The sequence below is a fragment of the Gouania willdenowi genome, chromosome 24, assembly GCF_900634775.1.
Source record: "Gouania willdenowi chromosome 24, fGouWil2.1, whole genome shotgun sequence".
In the NCBI taxonomy this organism is placed as follows: domain Eukaryota; kingdom Metazoa; phylum Chordata; class Actinopteri; order Blenniiformes; family Gobiesocidae; genus Gouania; species Gouania willdenowi.
In genome coordinates, this window is record NC_041066.1 from 19,554,181 (window position 1) to 19,580,589 (window position 26,409).

A 26,409-nucleotide genomic window follows, 5' to 3' on the forward strand; every position below is an offset into this window, starting at 1 on the left:
CTCTTCTGTGAGAACTAGAATTCTTGCTTGTATGTAGGTGCCAAATACTTATTTTGCACAAAGATTTACAAATAAATTATTTTAAAATCATACGATGTGATTTTTTGGAATTTTTTCCACATCCTGTCTTTCACAGTTGAAGTTTATAGACCTCTCTCATCTTTTTAAGTGGGACAACTTGCACAATCACTGGCTGCCAAATACTTGTTTTTGCCCCACTGTATGTCCTTTCAAAAGCAAAACATGTGTTTTATTTGTATTGTATGTCTGTTCTGTTAAACTGACCATGGACATTTACAAATTATTCTACGGCTAATGATAAAAAAACAGCTTTGATGGTTTCTTCGTGGGCATTGTTGATATTTGTACTAACTACTTATCATCATTTGAACTTTTTGTTGTTTATTAGTTACTATTGTGTGATCACTCACATCCACTCGTCATTAAACTGGGCTTTATGTGGCTGCTGCACTGAAACGAGTCTGACACTTTGACTCTAAATCATTAACTAAAACATTAAATTTGTTTCATCAGAGCTTAATGAGACATTTCTAAAATGTAATTAGTAAATATTATAACAGATGGTCAGGTCAGGGAATTACTAGCTATGGTAAATGCAAAGAAAAACTGTGTTATAATTTGGCAAAGATACAGTAAGTTTAAAACAACAGTTGAGATAGAAATACATGGTACATGCAAAGTTATTAACCTGATATTTTAAATTTGATACTGCACTTTGACACTGTCCATGACTATGAGACTACGGATGGAAATTAGCTTTACGCTAAATGTGGTGTATTTACAACTTCCCCTGTACATTAATACACACTGTCCCACTCAAATAAACAAACAACTAAATAAAAAAAATAAATATCAAAATAAGCCCAGCAGTATAATATGGTGACTGTCAGTACATTTCAAGCTGATTAATAACTCGACTTCCTGTGTTGTTTACTAAAATATTTTTCTAAAATAAAAATAAACCCATTCATTCTAAAATATGGTAAAATCACAGCCTTTTACAGTATAAAATGTAATGTTTTCTTTAAATAGCATATCATTAAAACTAATTGTAAATTGGAGTAAAGACCTGGCTACAAATGTCAATTTTTTTTTATTACATTGTTATTTATTTAAATACGTAATTATTTAATTATCTGACGCGTCATTCTCAAAGAACAAAATTGTCATAAATTAAAACATAATATAATATCAATAATAAAATGTAAAAAAAAAAAAAAAAAAAAATGGATCATTAAAATGAAGTGCAATCAGTCTTTTTACATGAGTAATGCAGCTTAATAAAGAATATAAATGCTTACAATAACTATTTGTTTATTATTCTCTATTATTAACACTAAAGCGGCTGTATTGTCCGCCTACCTTCCTCTGGTAAAGCTCCTCTGGTGTCGTTGACCTCAGGCTGACCAGCCGATAGTTCTTCACCACAGTACGAGGACGTTTGCGTGGCGGGGCGAACCTTTCCATCTCCGTTGCGTAATATAGGCCCTGCTTGACGTAGCCAAAGTAGCGAGCTTTAGCCGACGACTCATCGTCTGAGTCCGAGTCTCCGCCATCGTCGCCCTCCTCGTCCTCAATGGTGCCTCCGCTGTGGCTGCTCTCCAGGCGGACACGTTTCTGGGCCAACTTCACCTCACACTAACAGTTCAGGGGGTAAACAGAAAGGTGTCAAATCATCAAGTGGGATGTAATAATGCGATTTATGATAATCTACATAACAAATACCCTGATACATTTTTATTAGATAAAATCATAGTGTACGTGTAAGCTCACAGATGAATGTATCTAACATTACTTACTCCAAGAAGAAAGAGAAAAAAGGTAGAAATTGAAAGTTGGTTTTCATCTTCACTTTTAACACTGTTTGGTGACATTATCACACATTGCATTGTAGAAGCAAGAACAAGCATAAATGGCAGAGGTGAAAGTATTGGGTATTTGTGAGTATATTTCAATATATAGTGTATATATATATATATATATACTATACCTTTCTCTGTATTTTTTTTGCGGCATCCAGTGGTGTGACAAACTTATTTCTGCTTTCAACAAACTTTAAATGATTTGTAAAGTATGTAAAGCACTGACAACATCTAAGCAATAAGCGACAGATATCATTCCCTGCAGGCTCTTCACCTAAATTTTACTTGATTTTGTGATTCGTTTTTATTTAATTTGGGGAAATCTTGTGGAATAATTTGAGGAAAATTGCAGGATTTTTGGAAAAATTCAGTTCTCTCAAGAATTTGCTTTGAAAAATAATTGCCATCATGTGATATAAACATCGTCAGAGCTAGAAAATATTGTAAACTTTAATTGAATTTGTGTGTATTTTTCAAAATAGACAACTGGCACATTTACCAGTTGTAGCCATATTGTGTTGTGACTGACAGATAGTAACAATCATATTTTAAAAATAGCAGATCTGAGCATATTTCAGCCACAAATACATTATTTTGCAAAGTGATGCTATTTATAAAGGTAACCAGGTGAGGATAAATCAAAGAAAGAAAAAAAAAAGAAAGGGGGAAACAAAGCAAACAAAACAAAAATTAATTAAATTTAAAAAAGAAACAGATATGTGGAATTTAATTTGTGTATTTTGAGGGACTGCGATAACTATGACCAAATTAGTTGGTAATTTATACATGTATTCTTCGTGTTTTTTTCTCTTTCTCCAGCGGGGCACATTAGATGCTCTAAAGGGCCAGAATTGGCCCCTGGGCCTTGAGTTTGACACGTGCTTTATATCTTGATGTGCATAAAAATGTAAATATAACAGCTTCATGTTGAGTATAAACACACAACAGCAAGGTCAAGCTACTCAACTTTAACCCTATTCCTTTCCCTGATGATCACTTGTGAGACTCAGGGGAGCAATTTCTGCTTTACACCTTTACTGAACTCATAAAAAACAACAAATTAATACCTTTGACACTTTCTAGGGGACAGTGTTTTCATACCGTTGCTGGAGAATCTCAAAGCAATAGCGTGTGCGATCAGCCTTTGCTAGCTGAACTTTCAGCATGCTACAAAGCTAGCATCATATTTTTAAATGCACTATTTTGGGCTAAATGATTGATCTGCCACCAAACTGGATTATAATTGAGAGCTTAAAAGAAAAATTGACATTAGAAACCAGGAATAGGTGTGTAAAGTTTGTATCTGATTGTTTATTCACTATTTTTGTGATCCCGCAAAAAAAAAAAAAAAAAATTAAATATGTTAACTGCAGCTTGTTCTCATTTTTTTCCCATCCCTTTGGGTGTCTGTAGAAAAAAAGAAGAAAAAAAGCTCCAACAGACTTTAGCACCTGTACAATAATTAGTGCTCATAAACTCATGTACTGCACATCTGTGGAGACATATGCACCAGTTTCCGAGTAGACCCATGTTTAAGACATTGTCAATTCACACACTGCTGCAGAAAAGATCCCTACCCTCCACCACCCACCCCCCAGTGAAGCAGGCTGATGAAACCTTTCCTAAGAGATGACAGCTAAAGAAAATCCTGCCACTTTCCTTTCTTTCTGCGCAATCAGATATGAAATGAAATCAAAGAATATGACTAAAATAAAAGCAGCAGGCAGATGTGATATCTTTGTAAAAAGGATCAAGACGGAGGAACACGTATTTCATCTACCCCATGTTCTTTCCAATATTCATGCACACATAACTGTACATGATATACTTTCAAACACAGTTACAAACTTCTTTTGGGAGTAGAATTTAAAATCAAAGATATGACATCCATTTTTAATCTGGTCTCATTTCCTCACAGAGTAACCTAGGCTGGGATAAAGCAACATTTTTTCATTCTATTATAGAGAATTATCAATAGTTGGGTTAGGCTTTCATGTAAAATATGATAATTTTTCTGGTGTTTCTCCTAATAACGCGACAAATCTTAGATGCTGCTAATGCTAACTGTAATTTAGTTAGAAAAACGAGCTGATAACAGGAAACTATGTGCTTTTTCACATGCAAGAGTATTATTTTTTCCTATTTACTTCTATTACTTTTATAACTTTTAAAGCCTCCTGTGGACAAGTGTCGCAAATTAGCACTGGTGCAAAAACACTCAAAATACATCTTGGTTGTCTAATGGTATTGTTAAGTCCACATCAAATAAACAAGAAAATACATAATAAATTGCTACGTTGCATCAAAACTAGTTGAGGTTGTCAATTACAACAATGGCAAATGATAACAAATTTGTTTTCTGGCCCTAATCACTTTATTTAAAGTTGGTATGTAGTTTTTTTAACCCATGAGATAAGGAAGTATTTGTGAAATTCGTATGCACACTGATCCTTTGTTTTTCAACCTTGGGGTCGTGGCCCCACATGGGGTCGCCTAGGGGAAAAAATGGGGTCACTTAATAATAAAAATTAAAAATTTTGATTATTTTTTAATTTTTAAATGTATTTATTTTTTGTTCATATTATTTTTGCACAGTTTAAAAAAAATAATAATATATCACAGAGATGGATATACAGAGCAGGAAGAGGCAGAAAGCTCAAAGAGCTTATATATATATATATATTTCTTTTTTTTTTTAATTAAAACTTTAATTTTCTCAAATATAAATCTAGTTTGAATAAAAAGCAGTATAAAAATAGTGACTTAGTGCACTAATCCTGGCTGCTTTGTATTTGTAACACGTTATAAAAAGCATGATCAAAAAAATAATTTTAGAGAAAGAAAGTCATTCGTGTTGCCAGAAATTTGTGATATTAAAATTGGGTCACGACAAGAAAAAGGTTGGGATCCACTGTACTAATCTTAAAAATGGGTTATGTGTGTATAACTTTATGTTTTTTTTCTGACCCAGACAGTGGATGCTAAGATAGAGTGATGGCCTGGGGCACACTGGTAGATGAGAAAAATAGATGAAAGGATGAAAAAAAAAAACACTACAATGCTCTCTCACATAATACGTCTTTAAAAGCACTGAGGGCTCAAATCTATCATCTATGACTCACACTGAAGGGTGTTTTTTCACGAGCCCCGTAGACTGCCCTGTTCATCTGAATGCACAGTCTCAGGTTTTTACCTCCAGGCTGAGGAAGCCCCCATCGTGAGCGGCAGTGACTCGGGGCGAGGGCTCGAACCATTCGCAGGATTTCCCCAGGAGGTTGCGCAGCGTCCTCACGGATGAGACGGTGACGGATCCAGAGCAGCGAGCCAAAATCAACACGTTGTCACTCCACCAGCTCACATCAACCAGTGGGTAGTACTGTTCCTTATCTAAAAAGATAGGAACAAACACACACGGACTTAAGATCACGCATCAGGGTATCAGGGTTTTTTTTTTTTACATGCTTTGTCTGACCTCACCTTTGTAGGGGAACAAATGTTTTAAGATTTGATAATAATTATTATTATTAATATAAGCATTCCCGTCATGCCAGGGTGCCATCTAGAAGTAGAATTAAAGTGTTCTAGATCACTTTTATTTCAATTGATACCATTCAAATTTTGGTGGGTTCTTCTCATTGATTAGAGGTCTAATAAGATCATAATGTTAATAAAAAACAGCAGGTATAACATGTTAATTTATTAAACAGGTGTTTTTTTTTTTTATTATTTTTGTATATTTGTTTATGTATATATTCTGTTTTATTGCTTTTTTTATGCAATTTCCTTTCTTGCAAAGTGTTTTCCCTCTTTCTATGTACAGGCCCATGTATATATTCCTATTTATCTGCTGCTGAAACCGAAACAAATTCCCCCTTTGTGGGATGAATGAAGTATTTTATTACTTTACTCCAATTTTTCCCCCACTCCCTCGTACATTGTAAGGAAAACCCTAACAGAACCATCTACATACCTCACATATACAACAAAGAATGTGTACATATCTCAAATCCGTGTACAAAATGGATGTAATGTGTTATACCAGTTAGTCAATAATAAACTTTGAATGTTTGTGAAATGGCCTATTATCATCATCATCACATTTGAGGGATGATGATAACCACCTGTATAATAATATAACATATTATACCTGCTGTTTGTATCAACATTATGATCTTATCAGACTGCTAATCAGTAGGAAGAACCCGCCAAAAATTGAAAGGTATCAATTAATAACCCATAAAAGTGATCTAGAACACTATAATACCACTTCTAAACGGCACCCTGCACATGACACAGTTTCACTTACACAATGATTCATGTTTGCTCTGTCATTTTTACTTTCTCCTGCTGGCCAAATTGGATGCTCCAAAGGGCCGGATTTGGCCCCCGGGCCTTGAGTTTGACACCTGTGTCTTAGGTGAAGGAATATGCAGCGCTAAGAACTGTTAATTTACGATACCCCTGCTGTCACAAAAACTATCCCTAAACTGTACAAAATGATTTACCAGAAACAGGAACAGACACAAGCAACTGCTGAAGCCCAACATTACACACATTCACCATGTGGACATAGCAACGTAGATTTTTTGCTGGTCCTAACACACTCTGTGACTAAAAACTGTAATAATTCAGTGAATAGAAAATGTGAAAAACATTTTAAATTGTATCCATGTGTGCAGTGCCATGTCAGCTATACAAAGTTGCTTCAAGCCAAAGTACCTTTTATTTTCCTCCTCCTCTCAAGCGATGTCTTCCACTCCGGATTGATCTCCTCAAATCCTGGCTGCAGGGAGGACCGAAAGATGGAGGAAATGAAGAGCAGTGCGAAGGGCAAGAAATTAATCTGCTAACCCTGTTTACACTCAGTGCGCACACACACACGTACACATACACTGCATGTAGTGAAGCACAACAAACACATGCTGCAGAATCTGCAAATAAGCTCCTCTTCGTAAGCTCTTTCTCTTAGTTAGTGTACGTTCCTACTAACGCTAAATATTGGTACTTTTTCTTTATGAAAAAGAGATTACATCAACACAGTTGAATAAATCAAATTAAACATCTAATATGCCAAAGACCCTGAAGCATCTCCCAACATACACTTGGTAGTATGTTGGTTACAAATGTTGGTTTATTACAGCAATAATGCTTATGGACACCTATAACTAATCCAGTGGTCTCCAAACTTTTTCTATTGCGCCCCCTTTGAAGAATGAAAAACATTCCCAAGTCCCCAAATTGAGTTAATCTGTCCTAAATGAAGAAAGAAATCCAGAAAAAAATGTCTCTCACACACATAGAACAAACCAATTGCACACAGAAAAACTAAGACTTGAACTCCAGACCAAATGGTGTAAAGGAGTGCTTCTCAAAAGGTGGTACAGGTACCCCTAGGAGTTCTCAATGACACTACTTGAGACTAGAGAGAGTGGAAAAGTCACAAATAAAAGCAAGTATTTTTGGTTTAAAATGGTAACAATCATAATAATAATGATGAAAATTATCTTGATTAGAACATGAAGTGAAAACACAAGGGTCAGTCTTGGTCCCACCAGGTGGGAGATGACAGGAAATGACAAAAACTGTAGAAATAAATCTATTCAGAAGGCACTAAATACTGTTTCATTCCACTTATTTACAAAGTTAGATTCTTCAAAATGTGTGTTATCCCTCATTCATTCAATCATTATGCTCTAAAGCTGTTTTTTTTTTTAAAATAGTATTCTGAGCAAAATGTTGTAGCTGAACAAAAAGGGGGGGGGTACATGGATTCAAAAATAATGGGGGTACTTGAGCCAAACAAGTTTGAGAACCACAGGTGTTAGGAAAACAGAACTACCCCTGATTCTACTAAGGAGGTACCGGTAATAACCAGTGTAAATGCTTTTTAATAACAGTTCTTTAAAAGTTCACCTGTTGGTCTTGAATCCATGCTTCCCTTTGTCTGAGTGAAGGAATGTCCCAGAGAGACAGACGACCAGAGAAATGAATGACAGCCAACAGGGAGCCGTCAGGACTCAGACTCATACGAAAAACACCATCCTGCAAAAAAAATAAACATTTTATAAACCAGTGTTTCTCAAATGGGGTACACGATGGCCCTACAGGGGGTACTTCAGAGAGAGAGAGAGAGAGAGAGAGAGAAAGAAAGAGAGGAAAATGAACAAATGAAATTTTAAAAATTATGTGGTTTTATAGTGTTTATTTTTAGTTAAAAATGATAATGACACTAAAACAGCAACTCACAAAACAAAAACACACAAAATAATTACACTGAATAATAAAAAGAACAGACACGACAACAAAATACACCAAATGACACAAAGAGAGAGAAAAAACTTACACAGAATGACAAAAAAGAAACAATAAATGAAGGAAAAATGACAAGAATACTACAAAATAGACAAAAATAACAGAGAAACAACCAAACGACATCAAAAACACGCACTGACAGAGAAAATTGTTAATAATACCAACACATAAAAATGACAACAAAAAACACAAAATAAGAGAAAAATACACTGAATAAAAACAAACAACAAAATACACAAAATGACAAAAAAAAAAAAAACACACGATGACAGAAATGATCTTGATTAATACATTAACTGAAATTAATGTCAGTCTTGTTCCACAACAGGAGGGAGATGACCAGAAAAGATTAAAAAAAACAATAACTATAGAAACCATAGAAATAAATCTATTCAGGAGGCACTAAATACTGTTTTTAGATTCTCTAAAATCTATGTTATCACTCATTCCTTCCATCATTATGCTCTAGAGTTATTTTTCATAGTATTCTGATCAAATGTTGTCATTAGACAAAGGGGGAACCTGAGCCAAAAAAGTTTGAGAACCACTGGTATAATCCAAGTGTCCAGCTTCAACAAATGACATCTCTGTTTGCCCTCTTACTTTTTCATCTCCTTGTCTGGAAAAGAATCTGAAGCTGGGAATCCGGAAGAAACCTCTCTTCTGATTCTAAAACACATCAGGAAAAATGATTCAGATGCTATAAGAGTTGTTGGTTTTTTTCTGCAGTGGTTAATGTGTGTATGTATCTTCTTACCGTACTGACATCATCTTCATAGCTGGTAACCTGCTTGTAGTGAGGAGAGCCAGAGAGAGCCCTCCAGGCAGTTATGCCGCAGCAGCAGGCCTTAGAGGCACTGTCATCCCCTGATTCACAGCCGCCCACCAGCAGCAGTCTAAAGGCGCGCACACACACACACACACACACACATTTTTAGTTTGGGTTGGAGTTAAGCACCGACTCCACTTTTGCCACTAAGCAAAAGCTAAATACTTTGAACATCACTTATTAATCAGAAGAAAAGCTCTCCCACTGTGGCCACACTACAAAAGAACAGAGGTCCTGTATTCCCAGTGAAATACAGCTAATGTAATGACAGCTCAGCTCAAGCCTGCCCCCTGGTGTAGCGATGTTAAAGACTTAGCAGGAGCTCAAATGTGATGATTGCTTAATCAACCATGTGAAAACATACTGTGAAATGACAACCATTCATGCCTAACATAAGGTGTTTGATGGGTCCTAAAATAGATCTATGCCTTTCTCTGGAATGTCTGTTGTTAATCAAGATCACACGTGATAAACTCAAGGCCCAGGTGCCAAATTTGGCCCTTTAGAGTATCAAATTGCATTGCCTGCAAGCAAAAGTTAAAATGATTAAAAACATGAAACATTTTCTAAACCAACTAATTCAGCTGTAGATATCTCAGCACCTCCAAAAACAAAAGTTCAATTCAAATCCACAGTATTTGCAGAACTCAGTTTTCCAGTTTTTATTTCACATGACAACAGTCATGTTTAATCTTAAATTGTTCACAAAATCTAGCAATTTTTCCTCAAATTCTGCTGCCTTGGCTCTACAGACAGCGACGGCCAAAGGAGTTGTCACTTGAAGTCAGTTAAAAAGTTCAAATTTTTCAACTTTGACTGACTAGGTCGCACTTGACTAGTCGCTCAAATCACGCAAGTCAGATCGCTTGAGGGGAGATAAATTGAGGTTACGGGTCATTTATATTGATTTGAATGTAATCTAGTTGCTTCAGTCACTCTAGTTGCGTTCTGTGTGAAAGCACATTTAGTGCGCATGCGCAGCAATTGAAAACTAGCTGGGGATGAGCGCGTACGACAACCTTACAACAGAATGATTGACATTTAGGAGGATCAATGGTCTAGATGAATCCACCTGGAATTGGAAGCCAAAACAATATCCTCCACAATACCTTTAAGGTCAAACTGGTCCATATTTGGCCCCTGAACTAAAATGAGTTTAACACCCCCTGCTTTAGATGCTAACAAGTGGTCAACTGTTGAATACATTAACTATTTATATAAACCCCTTTACAAATATTTGTAATTTCAGTCGTCTTTTTCTCAATCTGACTTCCCTTTATGTGATGATGACCCACTTTTCAAACAGGGATTGTTTGATCCATCAGCAGGCAAAAAAGAAACCTAGCAATCAATAGCAGCAAAAAATCTATTAAGATGCAAGACAAGTCTGGCAAAGTTGGTCTTGTAAAGAAGAGGAATAGAGAAAACAGGGTTAAAGGGTAGAAAGCAGACATCATTTGCTGTGATCTATATCTATGGTGAATTCTTAAAAGGATTTCAAAAAGGTTTTTTATTTGTAACCAAGTCTTTTTGATAAAGTTACTTTTTGTGTGGTTTAAAAAACAGCTCTATTAAAGTCACCCTAATTTGTTTGGTAGCCTGGTAATAGGGGTGGGACAATAAACAAAGTTCACAATACCATAAGCGATAACGATAGGGGATAATATTAGGGGAAAAACAAAAAAGTTTGTAAAATAACCATGGTTTTATTCAACTAAGTCATCACGTCTTCAACTCAAGTGGAAAAAAAATGACAATAATAAAAAAAAAATTTTTTTTTCCAATTTTAAGTGCAAAACGTGCCACTTGCAATAGAATGCAAAAACACGGACTGACAATTCATGCCTGTTTAAAGTTAAAACCAAATCATGTCATCATCATGACATAATTCAACAAAGTATTTAATTCTGTGTATGAACTTTGAACTATTAACCCCCCATCAAGCAATATCGCGATACCACTCGTACCATCGACGATAGATCTTGTGACGTTTTATTATCATGATATCTTGTCACACGATATATTGTCCCACCCATACCTGCTAACCTGTGCAATGATTAGTCATTGCACAGGTTACCAGATAAAACCGCTGAAATCAATCAACAAAATTTAAAGTTCAATATTGAGCCAGCATGACATTGCATCTAATCTGAGAGTTTTTTTGGGTTTTTTTTTCACGTTTTTTTTAAAAAGGTTTTCAAAAGAACACGGTTTTCATAAATGCAGGATTCGAACATGGAGGCTATCAAATAATAGATGACAGTAATTAATTAGATTGCCATTAGATAATCAAATACACACTGCTCTTCTTGGAAATTCTCATTATCCAAAATACAGATTTTTGCTGCTATAATCAATATCCAAATCTACCATAATTATAGTAATTCTGGATGATGAAACTTACCGGTGTCCAGGGTGGTAAATCGCTGAAGTGATGCCATTGGAGTAGTGGGAGCCAAAACTAAAGGCGTGGTTCTCCTGAAAGTTTTGATTGGTCCCCACACTGAAATAAAGATCAGAGTAAGTAAATCACAAGAAAGAAGCAAAGATTAACAACATGAACCCTCAGAACAAAGCAGTTAAAGTTTGCTTTCTTTCTAGCGTTTCTATCCACACTGCATTTATAATGAGTCAAGACAGTGTGGTATGTGTTGTTGTGGTGTTTGCAATAGAACACAGACAAAACTTTTACACAGTTGTAGACAGAAAGAAAGTCGAGAAGGTGATTTAATGTAGAAACAGAGCTTTCAGTTTGAAATTTGCTCCAATTTGGAAACAAAATGAAAGCAGTGTGTGTAAGCTTCAAACAAAGATTGAACACTCCAAACTGCGGTACAAATGTTTCCCATTCCTTAATCACCTTCTCACACTCTGACACCCACTTGGCTTTAAAATGCTCCACATGATTGTAAAAGAAAATTGAATGACTGTTTTTCACCTTTTCAGCAAATGCCTCCATGCACGCAAATTACAGAAAATAACAAAGGAAATTCATATGATCAAGATTCAGCACACGTGCAGTTATCCAATGCTTAGAAAATCACAAGATCCCTGCTTATTATGTATGACGGTAGAAAAGTGGTACATATTTGAAACGGTTCCTGCACTAATGCTAAATTAAAAAAAGGATGCTGCAGACTGCCAAGTGGAAGACATACGCGCACATCTGCTTGCTTGACGGTCCATCAAAGTCGAAGATGACGTAGCTTCTATTCTTTTGAACTGGTCGGTGGCAATCATTGCTGATGACGATGCCACTCCATGCGACTACGAAGCCCGATCCTGGAGCCACACGTCCTGCCACAGTGTGGACATGTCACGCCTGGATCAGGGGACTAGGATGGTTCTGGAACTGTGGTGTAATGTATTTGCCGGAGTTGGCTTCGACCATCTTCCAGATGCATGACCCCGTTGTTGCACAGAGAATGCCACAGCGATCATTTATCTGCGGCTGCCTCAAGTTTGCTGGGTTTGATGTTGCATCTCTTTGGTGTCCGTTTCAAATGGTCTTTGAAACGCAGCTTTTGTCCTCGAGGCTTTCTACTGGTTAAAGAGTTGGCCAACCCACCAAAGTTGTTATGGATTCGGTCTTGCCATGTGATGCCAAGGATGGGTTGAAGGCACCTGATGTTAAATGCATCAAGGCAACAGATGTGTCTAAGTTTTATTGTTCAGGTTTCTGACCCATACAGCAGAGTTGAGACACACTGCCCTATAGACTGACAGTTTTGTTGAGGCTCCAAGGTTGTTATTTTCAAACACTCGAGACTGCAGTCTCGCAAAGCCAGAGGAGGGTGAGTTGATACGAGCCTGGATGTCATCATCGATCTGGCATGTTGGGGTCAGAATACCCCAGTGGTAGCAAAATTGCTCAACCTTGAGGGATGTACCGCTCATGATAAAGACTTGGGGAGTAGGGGTTTAGGACCTCTCATTGTTTTTTGGGTATTGATCACCAGACCTACTGATGACAGGGGTGTGGGCGAAGAGTGCATAATCGTCTGCATATTGCAGCTTCTTGATGTTGGTGTCTGCCATCTTGGTCTTTGCCTATAAGCAAGGGCCATCAGGGCCAGGGCTCTTATTTTTGATGCTTCCGATTGCAGAGAGGACTACTCTAAACATTAAGGGGGTCATCGAGGGAAGGAGATGATGCTCAAAAATGTATTGTTTGTCCTTGAATTGTAGAAGACCATCAGCAGAACTTACTGGGGTGATGGTTTGCTTTCGTGGGCCATAGATGGATTTTACAACAGCATAAAATGTGTTATTATGTATATGTGTTATTTGCATCTGCATATCTCGGATCTCCTGGGCTTTTTTGAGCCACCATTCATTTTCCATGACCCACAGTTGTTTCGGTGTCAGCTCCGATTGTTTTGAAATAGTGGAGAACAGACAGAGAGTGAGGATTGGAGGGCAAGGCAGAATGGGCTTTACGCATGGCGTCCAGCGGCTCCTGTATTTCTGCCGAGCTGTTGTCGAACCAGTCTAGATGCTGCTTTTTAGTAAAGCCAATGGTTTTGGAGGAAGATTGGTGTAATGTTGACCTCGGTTTTGCCCACTCACTGTCCGTGTGACAGGTGGTGCCATAGTCCTCTGAGGTGGCAAGTACCGTAGCCAAAACACACACACACACACACACACAAAGAAGCTGTGGCAAAAAGTTCAAATCAGACGTCCCACTGTGTGCTCAAATAAGGAGCAACTAGCAAAGCACTTGTCATAAAAACAGTTATCACTGCCTTGAACAGTGATAAACATCATGCAGCATTAAACCTTACTGCAAATAGGTTACGTTATAGATAAGGTCATTCAAATGAGAAAATGAATAACAGCTTTGTTTAGGCTGGTGTATAAATATGTTGCCTTTCCAAGTTTTTAGTAACGACAGAAATTGAAGAAAATCTTGTAAAAGCTCAGAGAGAGAGGGGGGGGGTCTGTAGGATTCTGTTGAAGGAATTTTTAGCAACAGAAACAGACATACAGTGAGTCTTCTCTCCTTTAGTCTTTAATTGAGAAAATTATTTTTTTTGGTTATTAAGACAAAATTGGAGAAACAAATAAAACCAAAACACACTTTGGGAAAGAGTGAAATTGGGTGGAATGGATCATGTTGTAAAAAAAAAATAAATAAACAAAGTACCTGCAGTTAAAAAAAAGTTGAAAAACTGATAAAAGCCGCAAAACTAACGTTTTGAGTAAACAAAAACAAAAATTTGAAGTGTAACCAGCTTTACTGTCATTTGAAAATTGAGCAAAACATTGCGTAACAAACATATTTTTTTAAAAAAGAAAAAAAACAATAATTTAAAATATTTTATTCAGGATCAAAATTAAAAAAAACTTACAGTTAGTGAAAGCAATCGTATTCCTTGATAAGTCAGGAATGTCACATGTTCGCACATAAAAAACCACATAATTCCTGAGAACTCATGACTCACTTCGTATTTCAATCATGAAATGCAGTGTGCGACTGTGCGCTAACAAAAATGACAGAAAAAGAGGTCATAGTGATCTGAACCTTTAACAGATGCAAAGTAGCTTTTTATTCACAAAGAAATTTGACTCTAAAGTTTGGGAGGCTTTTAAAATACAAAAAGTCAAAGTGACTCAGACACAAACTAAAAACCTTTGGGGACAGATCCTCCAAATCTCTGGACAGATATATTTAAAAGGTTTTTCTTATAGTATGAGCTTTACAAAAGCTTTTTTCTCTCACCTGACAAGATAGCTCTTAAGTCCACCACCGTAAGTGATAACTAGAAGCTCTGCTGACCACTGAGCACTCGTTGTATATTCCAAGAAGATCAATCCTGCCACGGCACAACTGAAGTCTCCAGGAAAGCTCACTGCCTGGATCAGTAAAAGAGAAAGAAAATCATGGATAAGAATAAGCAGCCACTGGCTTTGCAAAAGTGACAATAAGTATCTGAGTTATTGAGGAAAGAATGTGTCCATATTTGGTTTTCTAATCTTTCTCAGTTCATCCTGTTTGCAAAGTGTTTGGGACAAGAATAAAATTACATGATAGAAGACACACACAGAGCAAGTGTTTAAAACAGTCATCTTGTTTTTTAGACACTTCCTCTCTGTGACAATTAACTTTTTATCATTCCTCTGAAAAAGTGAGTCATTGGTGTGTGTTTTTAACAATGACAAACGAAACAAACAAGTAAAACAGCAAAGTAACACCCACTGTGGATGCAAAACAAAGCAGGTTCCACCAAAAGAACGAGGATCACAAACTTAGAGACGAGGGCAGCCAGAGAAAAGTGTTGTGCTAACTCTGACAGGATTGATGGAGGAAGGGCAGGAATGACGGATCGATGTGGATGAATGATGCAGAACAGAGAAAGCATTAAAGTGCATTTTACGATGGATTTTAAGCAGAGACAGTGGAAGACAGATATGCAATAATGAAGGAACGGATGGGAGGGCTGGGAGGGCGACCTGGGGAAGTCTGTGGGAGCAGGCGGTGTGTGAAAATTTAAAGAGATGAGGTAATATAGATAAGAGGAATGAACGTTTAAAGCAAAAAATGAATTAAAAAGTAGGCGGCACAAGAAAGCCGTGTGTGTCTGAACGGGAGGCAGTGGGAACCTTAAAATGAACACTGAATCCATTCAGAGGGTTGGCTAGCTTAAAGGCTGATGGAGATGATAATTTCTTATCAGATACAAACATAGCGTATGACTCATAGATCAATAAATCAAATATCATTTGCTTGAAAAAAGATGTAAAAGGTTGAAATTGCCGCTAAAAAGTTTCTTTTGATCTCCACTCTAAACACTATCTTATTGACATAGCCAAAAAAGTTTCACGCATTGCATTGTGGGATGTGGAATCCTGTAGACTTATTTTTACTTCATTCTTACTCAGATTTCTTGTCTGTGCCAACAAAAACACTTCTATTTTTTGCCACAAGACATTTATCTTGGGGTTTACACGGAAAGATCCAAATCCGGCCACAATTTAATTTCTCACTAAGTGAGATGACATCATGGGGAATACTGGGAACAAGCAAGAACAAAAATGGAGTCAAGCGAATCACTGTCAGCCTTTTCTGGCAGGAAACACATGAACTCACAGGAAAGGTGCGTTTTACACCGAACGTGACTTAAGCGACTATAGTTGCTTAAATCACATAATTGCGCTTTTTGCTCGCTTCATCAATCCCAGTGATGTGACGAGTGATGTGGGGAGAAACGTATTGCCAAATGAATGTCGCAACACAGCGTCACTCAAAGTCACTTGAAAATTTTCAACTTTGAGTGACTTCCAGCGACTCAGATCACACAACTGAGTCGCTGGAATCGCGCGAGTCGCGTTGCTTGAACGGAGGCCGCTTGACGTTGCGTCATTTAGTTTGATTTTAAATGTAATCTAGTCACCCGAGTCCCTGAAGTCACGTTCGGTGTGAACGCACCTTAAGAATGAAGTGAAAACACGTTTATGCATCCAACAACAGGACGCCACATCCCACAATGCACTGCGCTAAAGATTCCCAATAATTTCCACGAGAGTTTATCAGTGGAGACCAAAACAGACTTTTGAGAGGCAATTTCAACCTTTTACATCTTTTTCTCAAGCTAATGGTCTTCGATTTATTGAACTAAGTAGGTCTACACTACAGATGATGAACGTTAGAGGAACACTAAATGATTGTTTGTGAGAATACTTGTAATCCATTGAAGCAATTACAACCCCTTCGAGAATAATGGTAATCACATACACCTTACAAACTAATTAGTCGTCACTTCAAAAGAAAATAAACAGTTTTCATTCATTTGTATTTTTTTTTTTTACACTTTGCTGCAGCTCTACATATCAAAATGCTGCACCAACATATTTTGATAGCTTAACATATCTGATATTTTCACTTGTTTTCTGACATCTGTTGCCTCTGCGTGATGCAGCCCTTTTCTCCAACCCACTAAGCAAGTGGCACCATTACCGGTGGGATGACAAAGAGTTCGCTGCCCATGAGGTCAAAAAGGCGCACGGTGCCGGTGCTCTCAGCGTAGGCCAGCAGGGTACAGTCATAGCTCCACGTCACCCTCCTCCACTGGGGGTTTGGGTCCTTTGGCACTGTAGTGGAGAAATGACAGAGCTTTAAATCCCAGAGAGGGGGAAAAAAAAGCGAGAACAGACTCAAGTATCCTAAAGTGAAAATTAAGACAGATAAGTAAACTCCTCTACGAGTAATCCCTGGTGTTATGTGGTCCACCTGCGATGAATACAGATGGGAGAAACTATAAAGCTAAAGCCATACATCAGCACAAAGCGACTAAGGACTTATCCAATTCATCTATGAGAGGTAGCTAGAGTAATGTGTGTATAATTGACTTTCAAGAGGTGCACGCACTCTTGTAGCAGCGTCTGGAGGGAGAAGGGGAGAAAGGTGGAACAGTAAAGCCGAAGAGAAATGCAAGAGGCAGATTGTAAATCAAGCTTCCACTGAAGTATAGGCTAGTGTTTTAGCTTTGTGCTGGCTCAGCACTGCAGCGAGTGTAACCATATCGCTAGTGATGAAGCACATCCATGGCTGCTGGCATTTTTATTCATTTATATATTTATTTATTTCTCAAGATTTCGCTACCTCTCCCTTTTGACAGGAGAGTTAAAGCAGGCGTCAGATTTTTCCAATCGGTTTTTGAATTGCCTACAAGGGGCAACATGGCAAGACTCGCAAAACTAATTTGCACAATCTAGACATGTAATCAATTTGAAAACAACTAGATGCTACCTTTAACAAAGTCTTGAATTCCTGCATTTTAGGAGCAGCATGAAACATAATTTGATGCCCCGGGCGTTGCTTTGTTAGAGCCCAATGACTCAAAAATGTAACAATACCCGAATTGTCAATAATGTAACAAGATGCTGAGCCCAAACGTAAAAACTAAAAACAGGACTGTTTTTACTTTATGGGGCGGGCAAAGAAACGTTCCCAAAATAGTGTAATAATGTTATTACATCATAGGGTAAGTCAATGATTTATGGATTAAGGGGCTTACTGCTTCAATGTAGAGAGTAGTATCATACACAAATGTGTGTATATATATATATGTATACACATACAATCGGTCAAAAGTTTTAGAACACCACACTTTTTTCAGTTTTTTAATGAAAATTATTCAGTTTGTTGTGTCATTGTACTCTGAAATGAAAGCAGAGAACAAATAAGCAATTTGAGTTGAAAAAGAAATCATAGAATCCATGAACAATACTGTTCACCTGTTGCTTCCATCACTGCTTTTATGCAGACAGAGGGGGTTGGAAGTAACCAAGAAAAGCTGGAACACCTGTAGGAATTAGTAGCACCAGCTTTCAAGGCTGATTCAACCTTCATTGCTCCAGAAAAAAAAAACTCTGGCTGTTCAGTACTTACCTTTGTGCCATTTCAAGCTATTCATTGGACTTGCACGACTTGAAATGCAATAAATAACTGGAAAAATAAGGGTGTTCTAAAACTTTTGACCAGTCGTGTATATACATGTATATTTGGAGAACCTTCCCATTTTTGGTAACTTTTTATTCTTACATTCATATATATATATTTATATATATATATATATATATATATATATATAAACCGTTTATATACTGTATAAAAAAAAGGAAAAAAAGTGTTACATTTTGGGCTCAGCATCTTAATACATTATTGACCAATTATTAAAATTCTACGATGCCGCATTTGGGCCACATTAAAATAAAACATAAATCTGGGCACTACGAGATTAAAGTCATAATATTTCGAGAATAAAGTGGTAATCTTATGAGAATAAAGTCATATCTTAATAACATCGTAATTTTATGAGATTACTGTCATAGTATTTCAAGATTAAAGTCGTAATATTTTGAGAAAAAAAGTCATAATTTTATGAGATTAGAATTGAGATACAAACAGGATCTTGTCTGCATTTAGTGAGATAATACTTCTCTTTAGCCATACCATTACAAGTTTAAGATACGGCTTTATTCTCATAAAATTACGACTCTATTCTCAAAATATTACAACTTAAATAAAATTTTGACTTTATTCTCATAAAATTAAGACATTATTCTTGAAATATTACAATTTTAATATCGTAGTGCACTATTTTAATGTAGCCCTAATACGCCGTCGTACATTCTGGGTTTTATTAAATTTTTTTAAAATAACATTTTGGGTCTTTGCGTCGTTGTTACATATCGGGCTCTATAAAAACCTCTCAGCAGTGAAGTTATGACAAGGACTTGTTGTGTTTTTGTTGATATCACATATTGTGCACTATTGCAGTTTGTTGTAGTGAATCTCTTGGCTGAGGAATGCTGCTGCAACCCCTGGTGGGCAATATGGCAAATGAATGAAGGCACTGGAAAATGTGAGACTAGAATTTTAAATGAACAGAGGGAGCAAGTGAGAGGCAGGATAGAAGAATTGTGAGACGATGAGAAGCGATGAACAATGAAGGGGGGAAAAAAAAAAATCCAATGAGAGAAATAAAAGCACCCTAAAATGTAACGCCCTGGTATTAAAAAACACCTGAGGAAGTAGGTGTTTTTAACACACCTTTGTGGCTCCAAGATTAACAGGAACAAACAAGAACATGGAGCTGTTATGTGAGTCATCATGGCATCTTTTTTGCTCTCCTCTGTTTGTTGTGGCTTTTTGCTTCCCTGGCCTCTTCAATGTATTTTTATTGTTATTTTTTATTTCACTCTCCCCTTTGCTATCTGCTCTGCCATTATGAATTGTATACACTACGTTGTTCAGCAGCTGAGAAAAGGTTCAATTTCCACATAGATGACTTTCTGGAAGGATGGAAAATTGGATGCTACTATTTTTCTTCTCCTTCTTTTTCTCAGAGGCAGAGTTTGAGGAGAATTACACCCAAAGATCCAAAAGAAGCTTCTATCTAAAGCTTTGCAGATGGATTTACAGAGTTCAACACTTATAAATTATGTACAGGGGTGGGCGACAACTCCACTGCAATTCGAGCAGAGAGGGAATAAGGGACAAAAAGTCACACACACACACACACACACACACACACACACACACACACACACACACACACACACACACACACACACACACACACACACACACACACACACACACACACACACACACACACACACACACACACACACACACACACACACACACACACACACAGGTGTGACGAAGCCCCCATACACACAAACAGTCGCCCAAATACACGACAGCACGTACATCACTCTCGCTCACCCATTAGACACAAATGCCAGTAAAAGCAGGATCACCGCAGAAATCCATTAGGGCAAATCTCTGTGAAATGAAATGAAATAAATGAAGGGAAAAAAAATGAGATGAGATGAGTTGGAATGAAAAAGGATGGAGGTTTGGAAAGCCCAGGGGCAACTGTTATCCTCACTATGAGCCATTAGAACAATGGTCCACAATCACAGCTAGCTAGAGCAGAACAAATGTGCTGAGAGTAACGTTGTGAGAATAGGGGGAGAGAATATGATCAAAAATGATAAGGAAAATAAACCATGTGAGATGAGAGAAGGCAAGGAGTACATGCAGTACCATACAGATTTCCTTCAGCTTTTCACTGTGCCAATGTGTAGGCAGAAGTGTTTAAGTAAACATACAGAGAGAGGTTTCATGTATGCGTTCGATTTGATTGCAAAGGAATAAATTACACTCTCATTGTTTTGCTATGGGAAATTTTTCAATTTCAACTAATTGGTCTAAAAACATTTTGAAAACTAATTAATTATTGTCTTAATTGTGTTGCCAGACACAGAGCAGAGAAGGGACCCCCACCACTGTGAATGTGTGTAAATAAAGCTATAGCTTAACTCGTAAAGAAAAAAATACACAATAAAAAACACCATGCGATATACACAGAGATAAAAAATAAATGAATGAAAAAAAACGGCAGACAACTGCCACTCAGTTCACATCGTTCATGTTAATGTCTGACATATTATGCTATTTTTCACCCATCTCCATTTGTTCTAAGAACCTCTAAAACATAGTATTTGAGGTTTATTTTCCCAAACTCGCCCATTTTCAAGAGTTTTAGCCTCTTTCTGAGCAGTTCTGAAATTGGGCCGTTTTTGGGTCCTACTCATACTTATTCATGAGTGGGCGTGTCTGTAGACGCTCACTCACTTCATGTCTCGCTCTTTTACAGGGTGATCTGTGATCACCAAAGCGATTTTTATTTTTGCTATCCACACACTTATTGTTTTCATTAAAAAAAAAACTGCACATTACAGTAAAACACATGGCTATTTAAGCGGATATTGTTATTTTGAGTCCGTCTCAGCGCTTCAGGGTCCGTGGATCTCAGCAGCAGCAGAAGCAGCAGCAGTCATTCAAACTCTCACCAAAGTGTTAAGCTGCTATGTCACTTTCTCCTCCTCCATTGCTCTTCTAACTACAGGAACAGTGCATTTAATGTGATAATCATTTGTTTTCTTAAACCGCTGAGTCGCATTGTGTCACAAACACGTCAGATCAGCTATACGAGGTGATATAACAGGTTTGCCAATGTGAAGAACCACAAGAGCGGAGTACATCTCTGCATGAACAAATAGTGCTGACACTACAGTGTATGTTCACTGTGGAGTCGCGGCAACGGCAGCAGGAAAGTTCTGTATTTAGTTTTACTGGTAGCTATTACTCCTTCGCCAGTGAGAAAAACAATGGCGGACTTTCGCAAAAGTTTTCATCAGGTTGGGGGTGGAGTCCATGGGTGGAGATACCAGCGAAGGGGAGGGCATTTTCTTTCCCGATTTGACTTGTGATGTCACAAATGTGTAAAATTTGAAACGGAGCAATTTTCTCTGTGTTGTAAGCCTTACAAAGACTACAAAAACACAACTGGATGGATTTATTTCACATTTTGTGTGCTGGTGGACACTCCTCATATGTGATCAAAAAACAATAACAGATCAGATCGGAATTGAATTGAATAAATGTACTATTGTCATTATTATTACTAATAATTATTCATTTATAAAGGTTGTATGAATGTAAGGTAATTGTAAATTTGCACTTTGTATTTGAAAAAAGTGCAAATTTAAATCATAATAGATTTTTTTGTTGTTCATTTTATTCCTATTAAAAACACTAAGAATTACTGCATATTGGTAATTGCACGTTTTATTTGAAAGAAGAAATCTGGAAACTGCCTATTCCTATTCAAGACATTTTGATTATAACAGTACATTGTTATTTTTTTTTATTTTTTTACATTTCGTTTAATGGTGTGTTTTGGGACTTTTTTTCTTCAATGAAAATATGAAGTTTGGCTGCAAAAAGGTTTAAAAACTACAGATTAGATCAAGGTTTGAAAGAAAGGCAGCATCAGCATTCACTGGACTGATAAAAATGTGTATACAACTTGGCAGTCAAACTATTACACATAAATATGCCAAAATTGTACATAGCGGTACTAATCATTGAGAAAAACAGGAGTTCAGGTTACAGCCCAAAATTTATGTATTTTTCATCTCTGGTTCTCAAATTCAAATAAAACTTGTGTAAGAATGTGAAGCTAAAGTCCTGAGTCAGAGTTTCAGGTTTGAAAGATCCACAAACACACAGCCACAGACGTGTGAATTTAAAATGTCACAATGAGTTGTTTGATCAAATACAGCTTTTATCACAAGAGATAGTACCAGATTTATTTAAATATGTGTTCTGTCTTGTATCTTTGCTGGTCCTAGTTATCACAATAATGCAGGAAACAGGATTTTAAAAAGTAAAAAACACAAAGTAGGAGGAAAAAGCAGCTGAAAGATTTAACACAGTGAATGAGGTGATAGCAGCGGTTTGTTATTGTTAGTCGTCTGTTTTGATAAAAGCTGAATAGTAGTAGTTTAGCTTCAGGTTAAAATGTAATCACCACATTGATTAAAAACACATCCAAGTGTCTTTAATTGTGTTTAACTTTGTTCAGTCGCTTTCGTTGGAACTTCTGAACTTTGCTGAACGTTGGAAACTAAACCATTATTAACCATGTTTGGATAAAGCAATTAAACCCAACACAACAGGACGCTTTAAGAGCTAATCAGAGCTAGTATCTTCTTCCATCATTCACAATGGGCCTGTTTAATGAGTGGCAGAGTTGTTGATCGTGATCGTCTGTTCTTCTTCACAGCCTCTCTTACTCATTCCAATTAGCCATTACAGTCAATATTTATCTGTAAAAACATATTTGTAAGAGACGTTTTCAAAAACAGATTACAGAGCAAAATGCACATGCTACACTGGCAACTTTTATCACAGTGGGGCCACAAAAATGTGTTTGTTTGATCGGAGGGCCACATGATCAACATTGATGTCAGCATTTAGTATAATGAGCGATCTGAGCATTAAAGGAGCAGTCCGTAACTCTTGTAAAAGTTACTTTTTGTCATATTTGCTAAAGCTGTCACTATGTAAGGACGCCCTTACATGAAACTAGTAGGTCGTGTGAAAAAAACATGCAAGCTCATTGAGTCCCGCCTGCTGCTCCTGCTGCCTTTGGCAAATTGCCAGAATGCACCGCGAACGGGCAAAAAGAACCAATCAGAGTCAGGATTGTGTTTGATGGACTGTTTGACAGCTGTTGCTCACAGTCCCCGCCCCTTTCTGCCGTGGCCAAAACACAGCAAAGCTCATAGCATCTGGAAGAGTAGAAGATGGATATGGCAACTTTCCTACTTGAAAGGTAATTACTGCTGCTTGATTTACATTATGTTTGATTTGTAATTGTTATACTAGAAATCTGTGGTGCATGTGTTGTTTGTTCGTGTGTGCGCTCCGTGTGGGCTGCTGTGAGTGACGCTGTGTTGTTACGCTTAAGGGTGGGAACCTCTGGGTTCCTCACGATACAATACATGATACAAAGCTCACGATAGCGATTATATTGTTGACATTTTCTGTAATTTTGTATATTTTTCTGAGTAATTTTGTGTATTACTGTTGTCGTTTTGTTCATTTTTGTAGTATTTTCTGTGTTTTTCGCTTGTCTTTTCCTGTATTTTACTACAATGTTTTAATTCTTTGTGTTTTTTAATGTATTCTTGCTCTTATTAGACCAAGGGCCGTATCTGTATTTTCTACTTTGAGAGCATTTCTGAACAGTAAACAGACACTCTTAATTCCAAAGATTTTGAAATGTGACGTTACTTATCATGCTTCTTTATAATAATCAATAGACTTTATGAGCTCGCAATTTCTCTCTTTGTGATCTGTGTGTGAAATTCTGTCATAAAATGTATTTTTTATTCTTGAAAAATGTATATGATCCCTCCCCCCCATAAAAAAGCACAGTAAACAACAACAATGCCAACCTGAACGATTGCAAAAATACAAAAAATAAACCTCACATCATGACAGAAAGAAACAACTTCGAACATACAAAATGACAACAAAACACATAATGGATCAAAAGACACATAAAACAACAAGAAAAACACACCAAATGAGAACAAAAAAACAGAAAGAGACAGAAAAATACTTAAAATTACTCCAGACATACAAAACAACAACAAAAAGACAACAGTGAAAAAATAAAATAAAATAAAAAAAACATTTGCAGAAAAAAACAACACTAATTTACAACAAAAATAAAAAATCAATAATAAAATACATAAAAAACACTTTTCTTTTGTGTAATAATGTTTTGTGGCCACCACTCTAATAAATGTTGCCCTTCTCTGTTATAATACTACATATTAAAATGGCATTTACAAATAAAAGTTATTTCCACTAATGTAATGCATTATTGTTTTCATAGTTATTGCTAACTTACGGCTATGTATCGTAATTATTAGAAAATGAATGCACCTTTGTCCTTGATTTACTATAATTGCCATGATTGAATGCAAGATTCAACAGTACCAGACTAAACAGTGTTTTTTAGCTTTGAATAAGTCACAGTAATGAAAGCTGACGCAGGAAATATGTCGCTACTGTCCCCTAGTGGAGTAATACAGGTTTAAAAAAAAATGAAACCATCAGTTCTACAGTTGGATGGATACAGTACTGATTTTATTTTAAATGAAAATATCTATTGTAAATTCAGCCACAGTGAAACTAATTATGTTTTTTAATTTATTGTTATTATTGTTTTTTTTAGTATCTTACTCTGTAGTTGGCAGAGGTGAAAGAAATGGATTAAAAGTACTCACGTTACTGTAATTGAGTTGCTTTTATGGGTACTTGTACTTTTTTGAGCATATTTATATATCAGTCATTTTACTTGTACTTAACTACTTTTTAAAATAATAAAAGTAATGAATTACATTTCTACACCCAACCGTTACTTAGTAAATAATTTGTTTTGTTTTAAAATGATCAACAGACATTGTGAAACTACAAATAAATCATTGTCATTTTAAAATAACAAGTTATTCATTACATTTCTACACCCAACCGTTACTTAGTAAATAATTTTTCAAAATTAAATGACCGACAACAATCAAATGCATCACATGATAGCCGACCAATCAGATTTAACATAATGTACAGCACCAAAACAGCCGGTTATTTTCTAATTTTTGTAGTTCATAAATGTAGCTATATTTGGATTTTTGTAATTTTGAATTAAATTCATTGGTGTTATTTTATCTAAAAAAGGCAAACCTTTTATTTTATACAGATGCTTTTGTGGAAAATAAATAAAGTTCCAATTGTGAAAAATTTGGTCTATTCCTTTATAAGTTTATACATGAGATGTTTACTGTATGCAAGAGAACCGTGGCACGATTTATTACCAAAAATTACCAAACAATCTACACATCTGTAAAGACCGTAAATGATCTGTAACACATGCCCTTGCACTCCTGTGTATTAAACATAGCTGCTGTTCAGTGTGGTGAGAAATGATGATTTGGTTCTAACGTAACCATGAGCAGCAATGAGTGAATGATAGCACGAGGTCTCACCCAGGCATTTCCCAATGACGGATCCAAAGTCATCTCTCACAGACCTGAGGAGGAAACACACAGAGAGACATGCTCAAGGGCGCAACACTCCTCATCCCCATATGATCTGACATTAAGACAGGCTGTAATAGCCACTGTGTTGCCTGCCAATAGAGCACCACAATGGATCACGTTGACAAAAATGCGAGTAGGCAGGGGCTTTGACAGGCTCTTAAAGGAGCTCAAGGGAAAAGGCGTTTGAGCTGCCTTCACACCCTCTCAACTCAAACCATGAAGTAAAGCCATAGAGCCATGTAACTAAACAACAGTAGAATGAACTAGGGTTGGGCTCAATTACAATTATGTCTTCCATTACGCATTTTCAATTACGATTACCTGCATTAATATTATTTTAACTTATTTTACCTTGTGTGTCTGTGCATGGTGAGCGGGGTTTGTATGGAGTGGGCGTATTTTAAACTATGT

At 36.7% G+C, this 26,409-nt stretch overlaps 1 protein-coding gene across 1 annotated transcript in view; it reads right to left on the reverse strand.

Annotated features, from left to right (window-relative positions):
* The window catches only part of nbas (NBAS subunit of NRZ tethering complex), a 203,810-nt gene that overhangs the window by 165,506 nt on the left and 11,895 nt on the right, over positions 1–26,409 (reverse strand). The window contains exons 6-15 of the mRNA XM_028439227.1: positions 25,945–25,988; positions 16,982–17,115; positions 14,747–14,880; positions 11,429–11,527; positions 8,953–9,091; positions 8,799–8,864; positions 7,797–7,925; positions 6,603–6,666; positions 5,077–5,270; positions 1,384–1,659 (exon numbers count right to left, since the gene is read on the reverse strand). Coding sequence (XP_028295028.1) covers positions 1,384–1,659; positions 5,077–5,270; positions 6,603–6,666; positions 7,797–7,925; positions 8,799–8,864; positions 8,953–9,091; positions 11,429–11,527; positions 14,747–14,880; positions 16,982–17,115; positions 25,945–25,988 — 1,279 coding nt within the window. The remainder of the gene's footprint in view (positions 1–1,383; positions 1,660–5,076; positions 5,271–6,602; positions 6,667–7,796; positions 7,926–8,798; positions 8,865–8,952; positions 9,092–11,428; positions 11,528–14,746; positions 14,881–16,981; positions 17,116–25,944; positions 25,989–26,409) is intronic.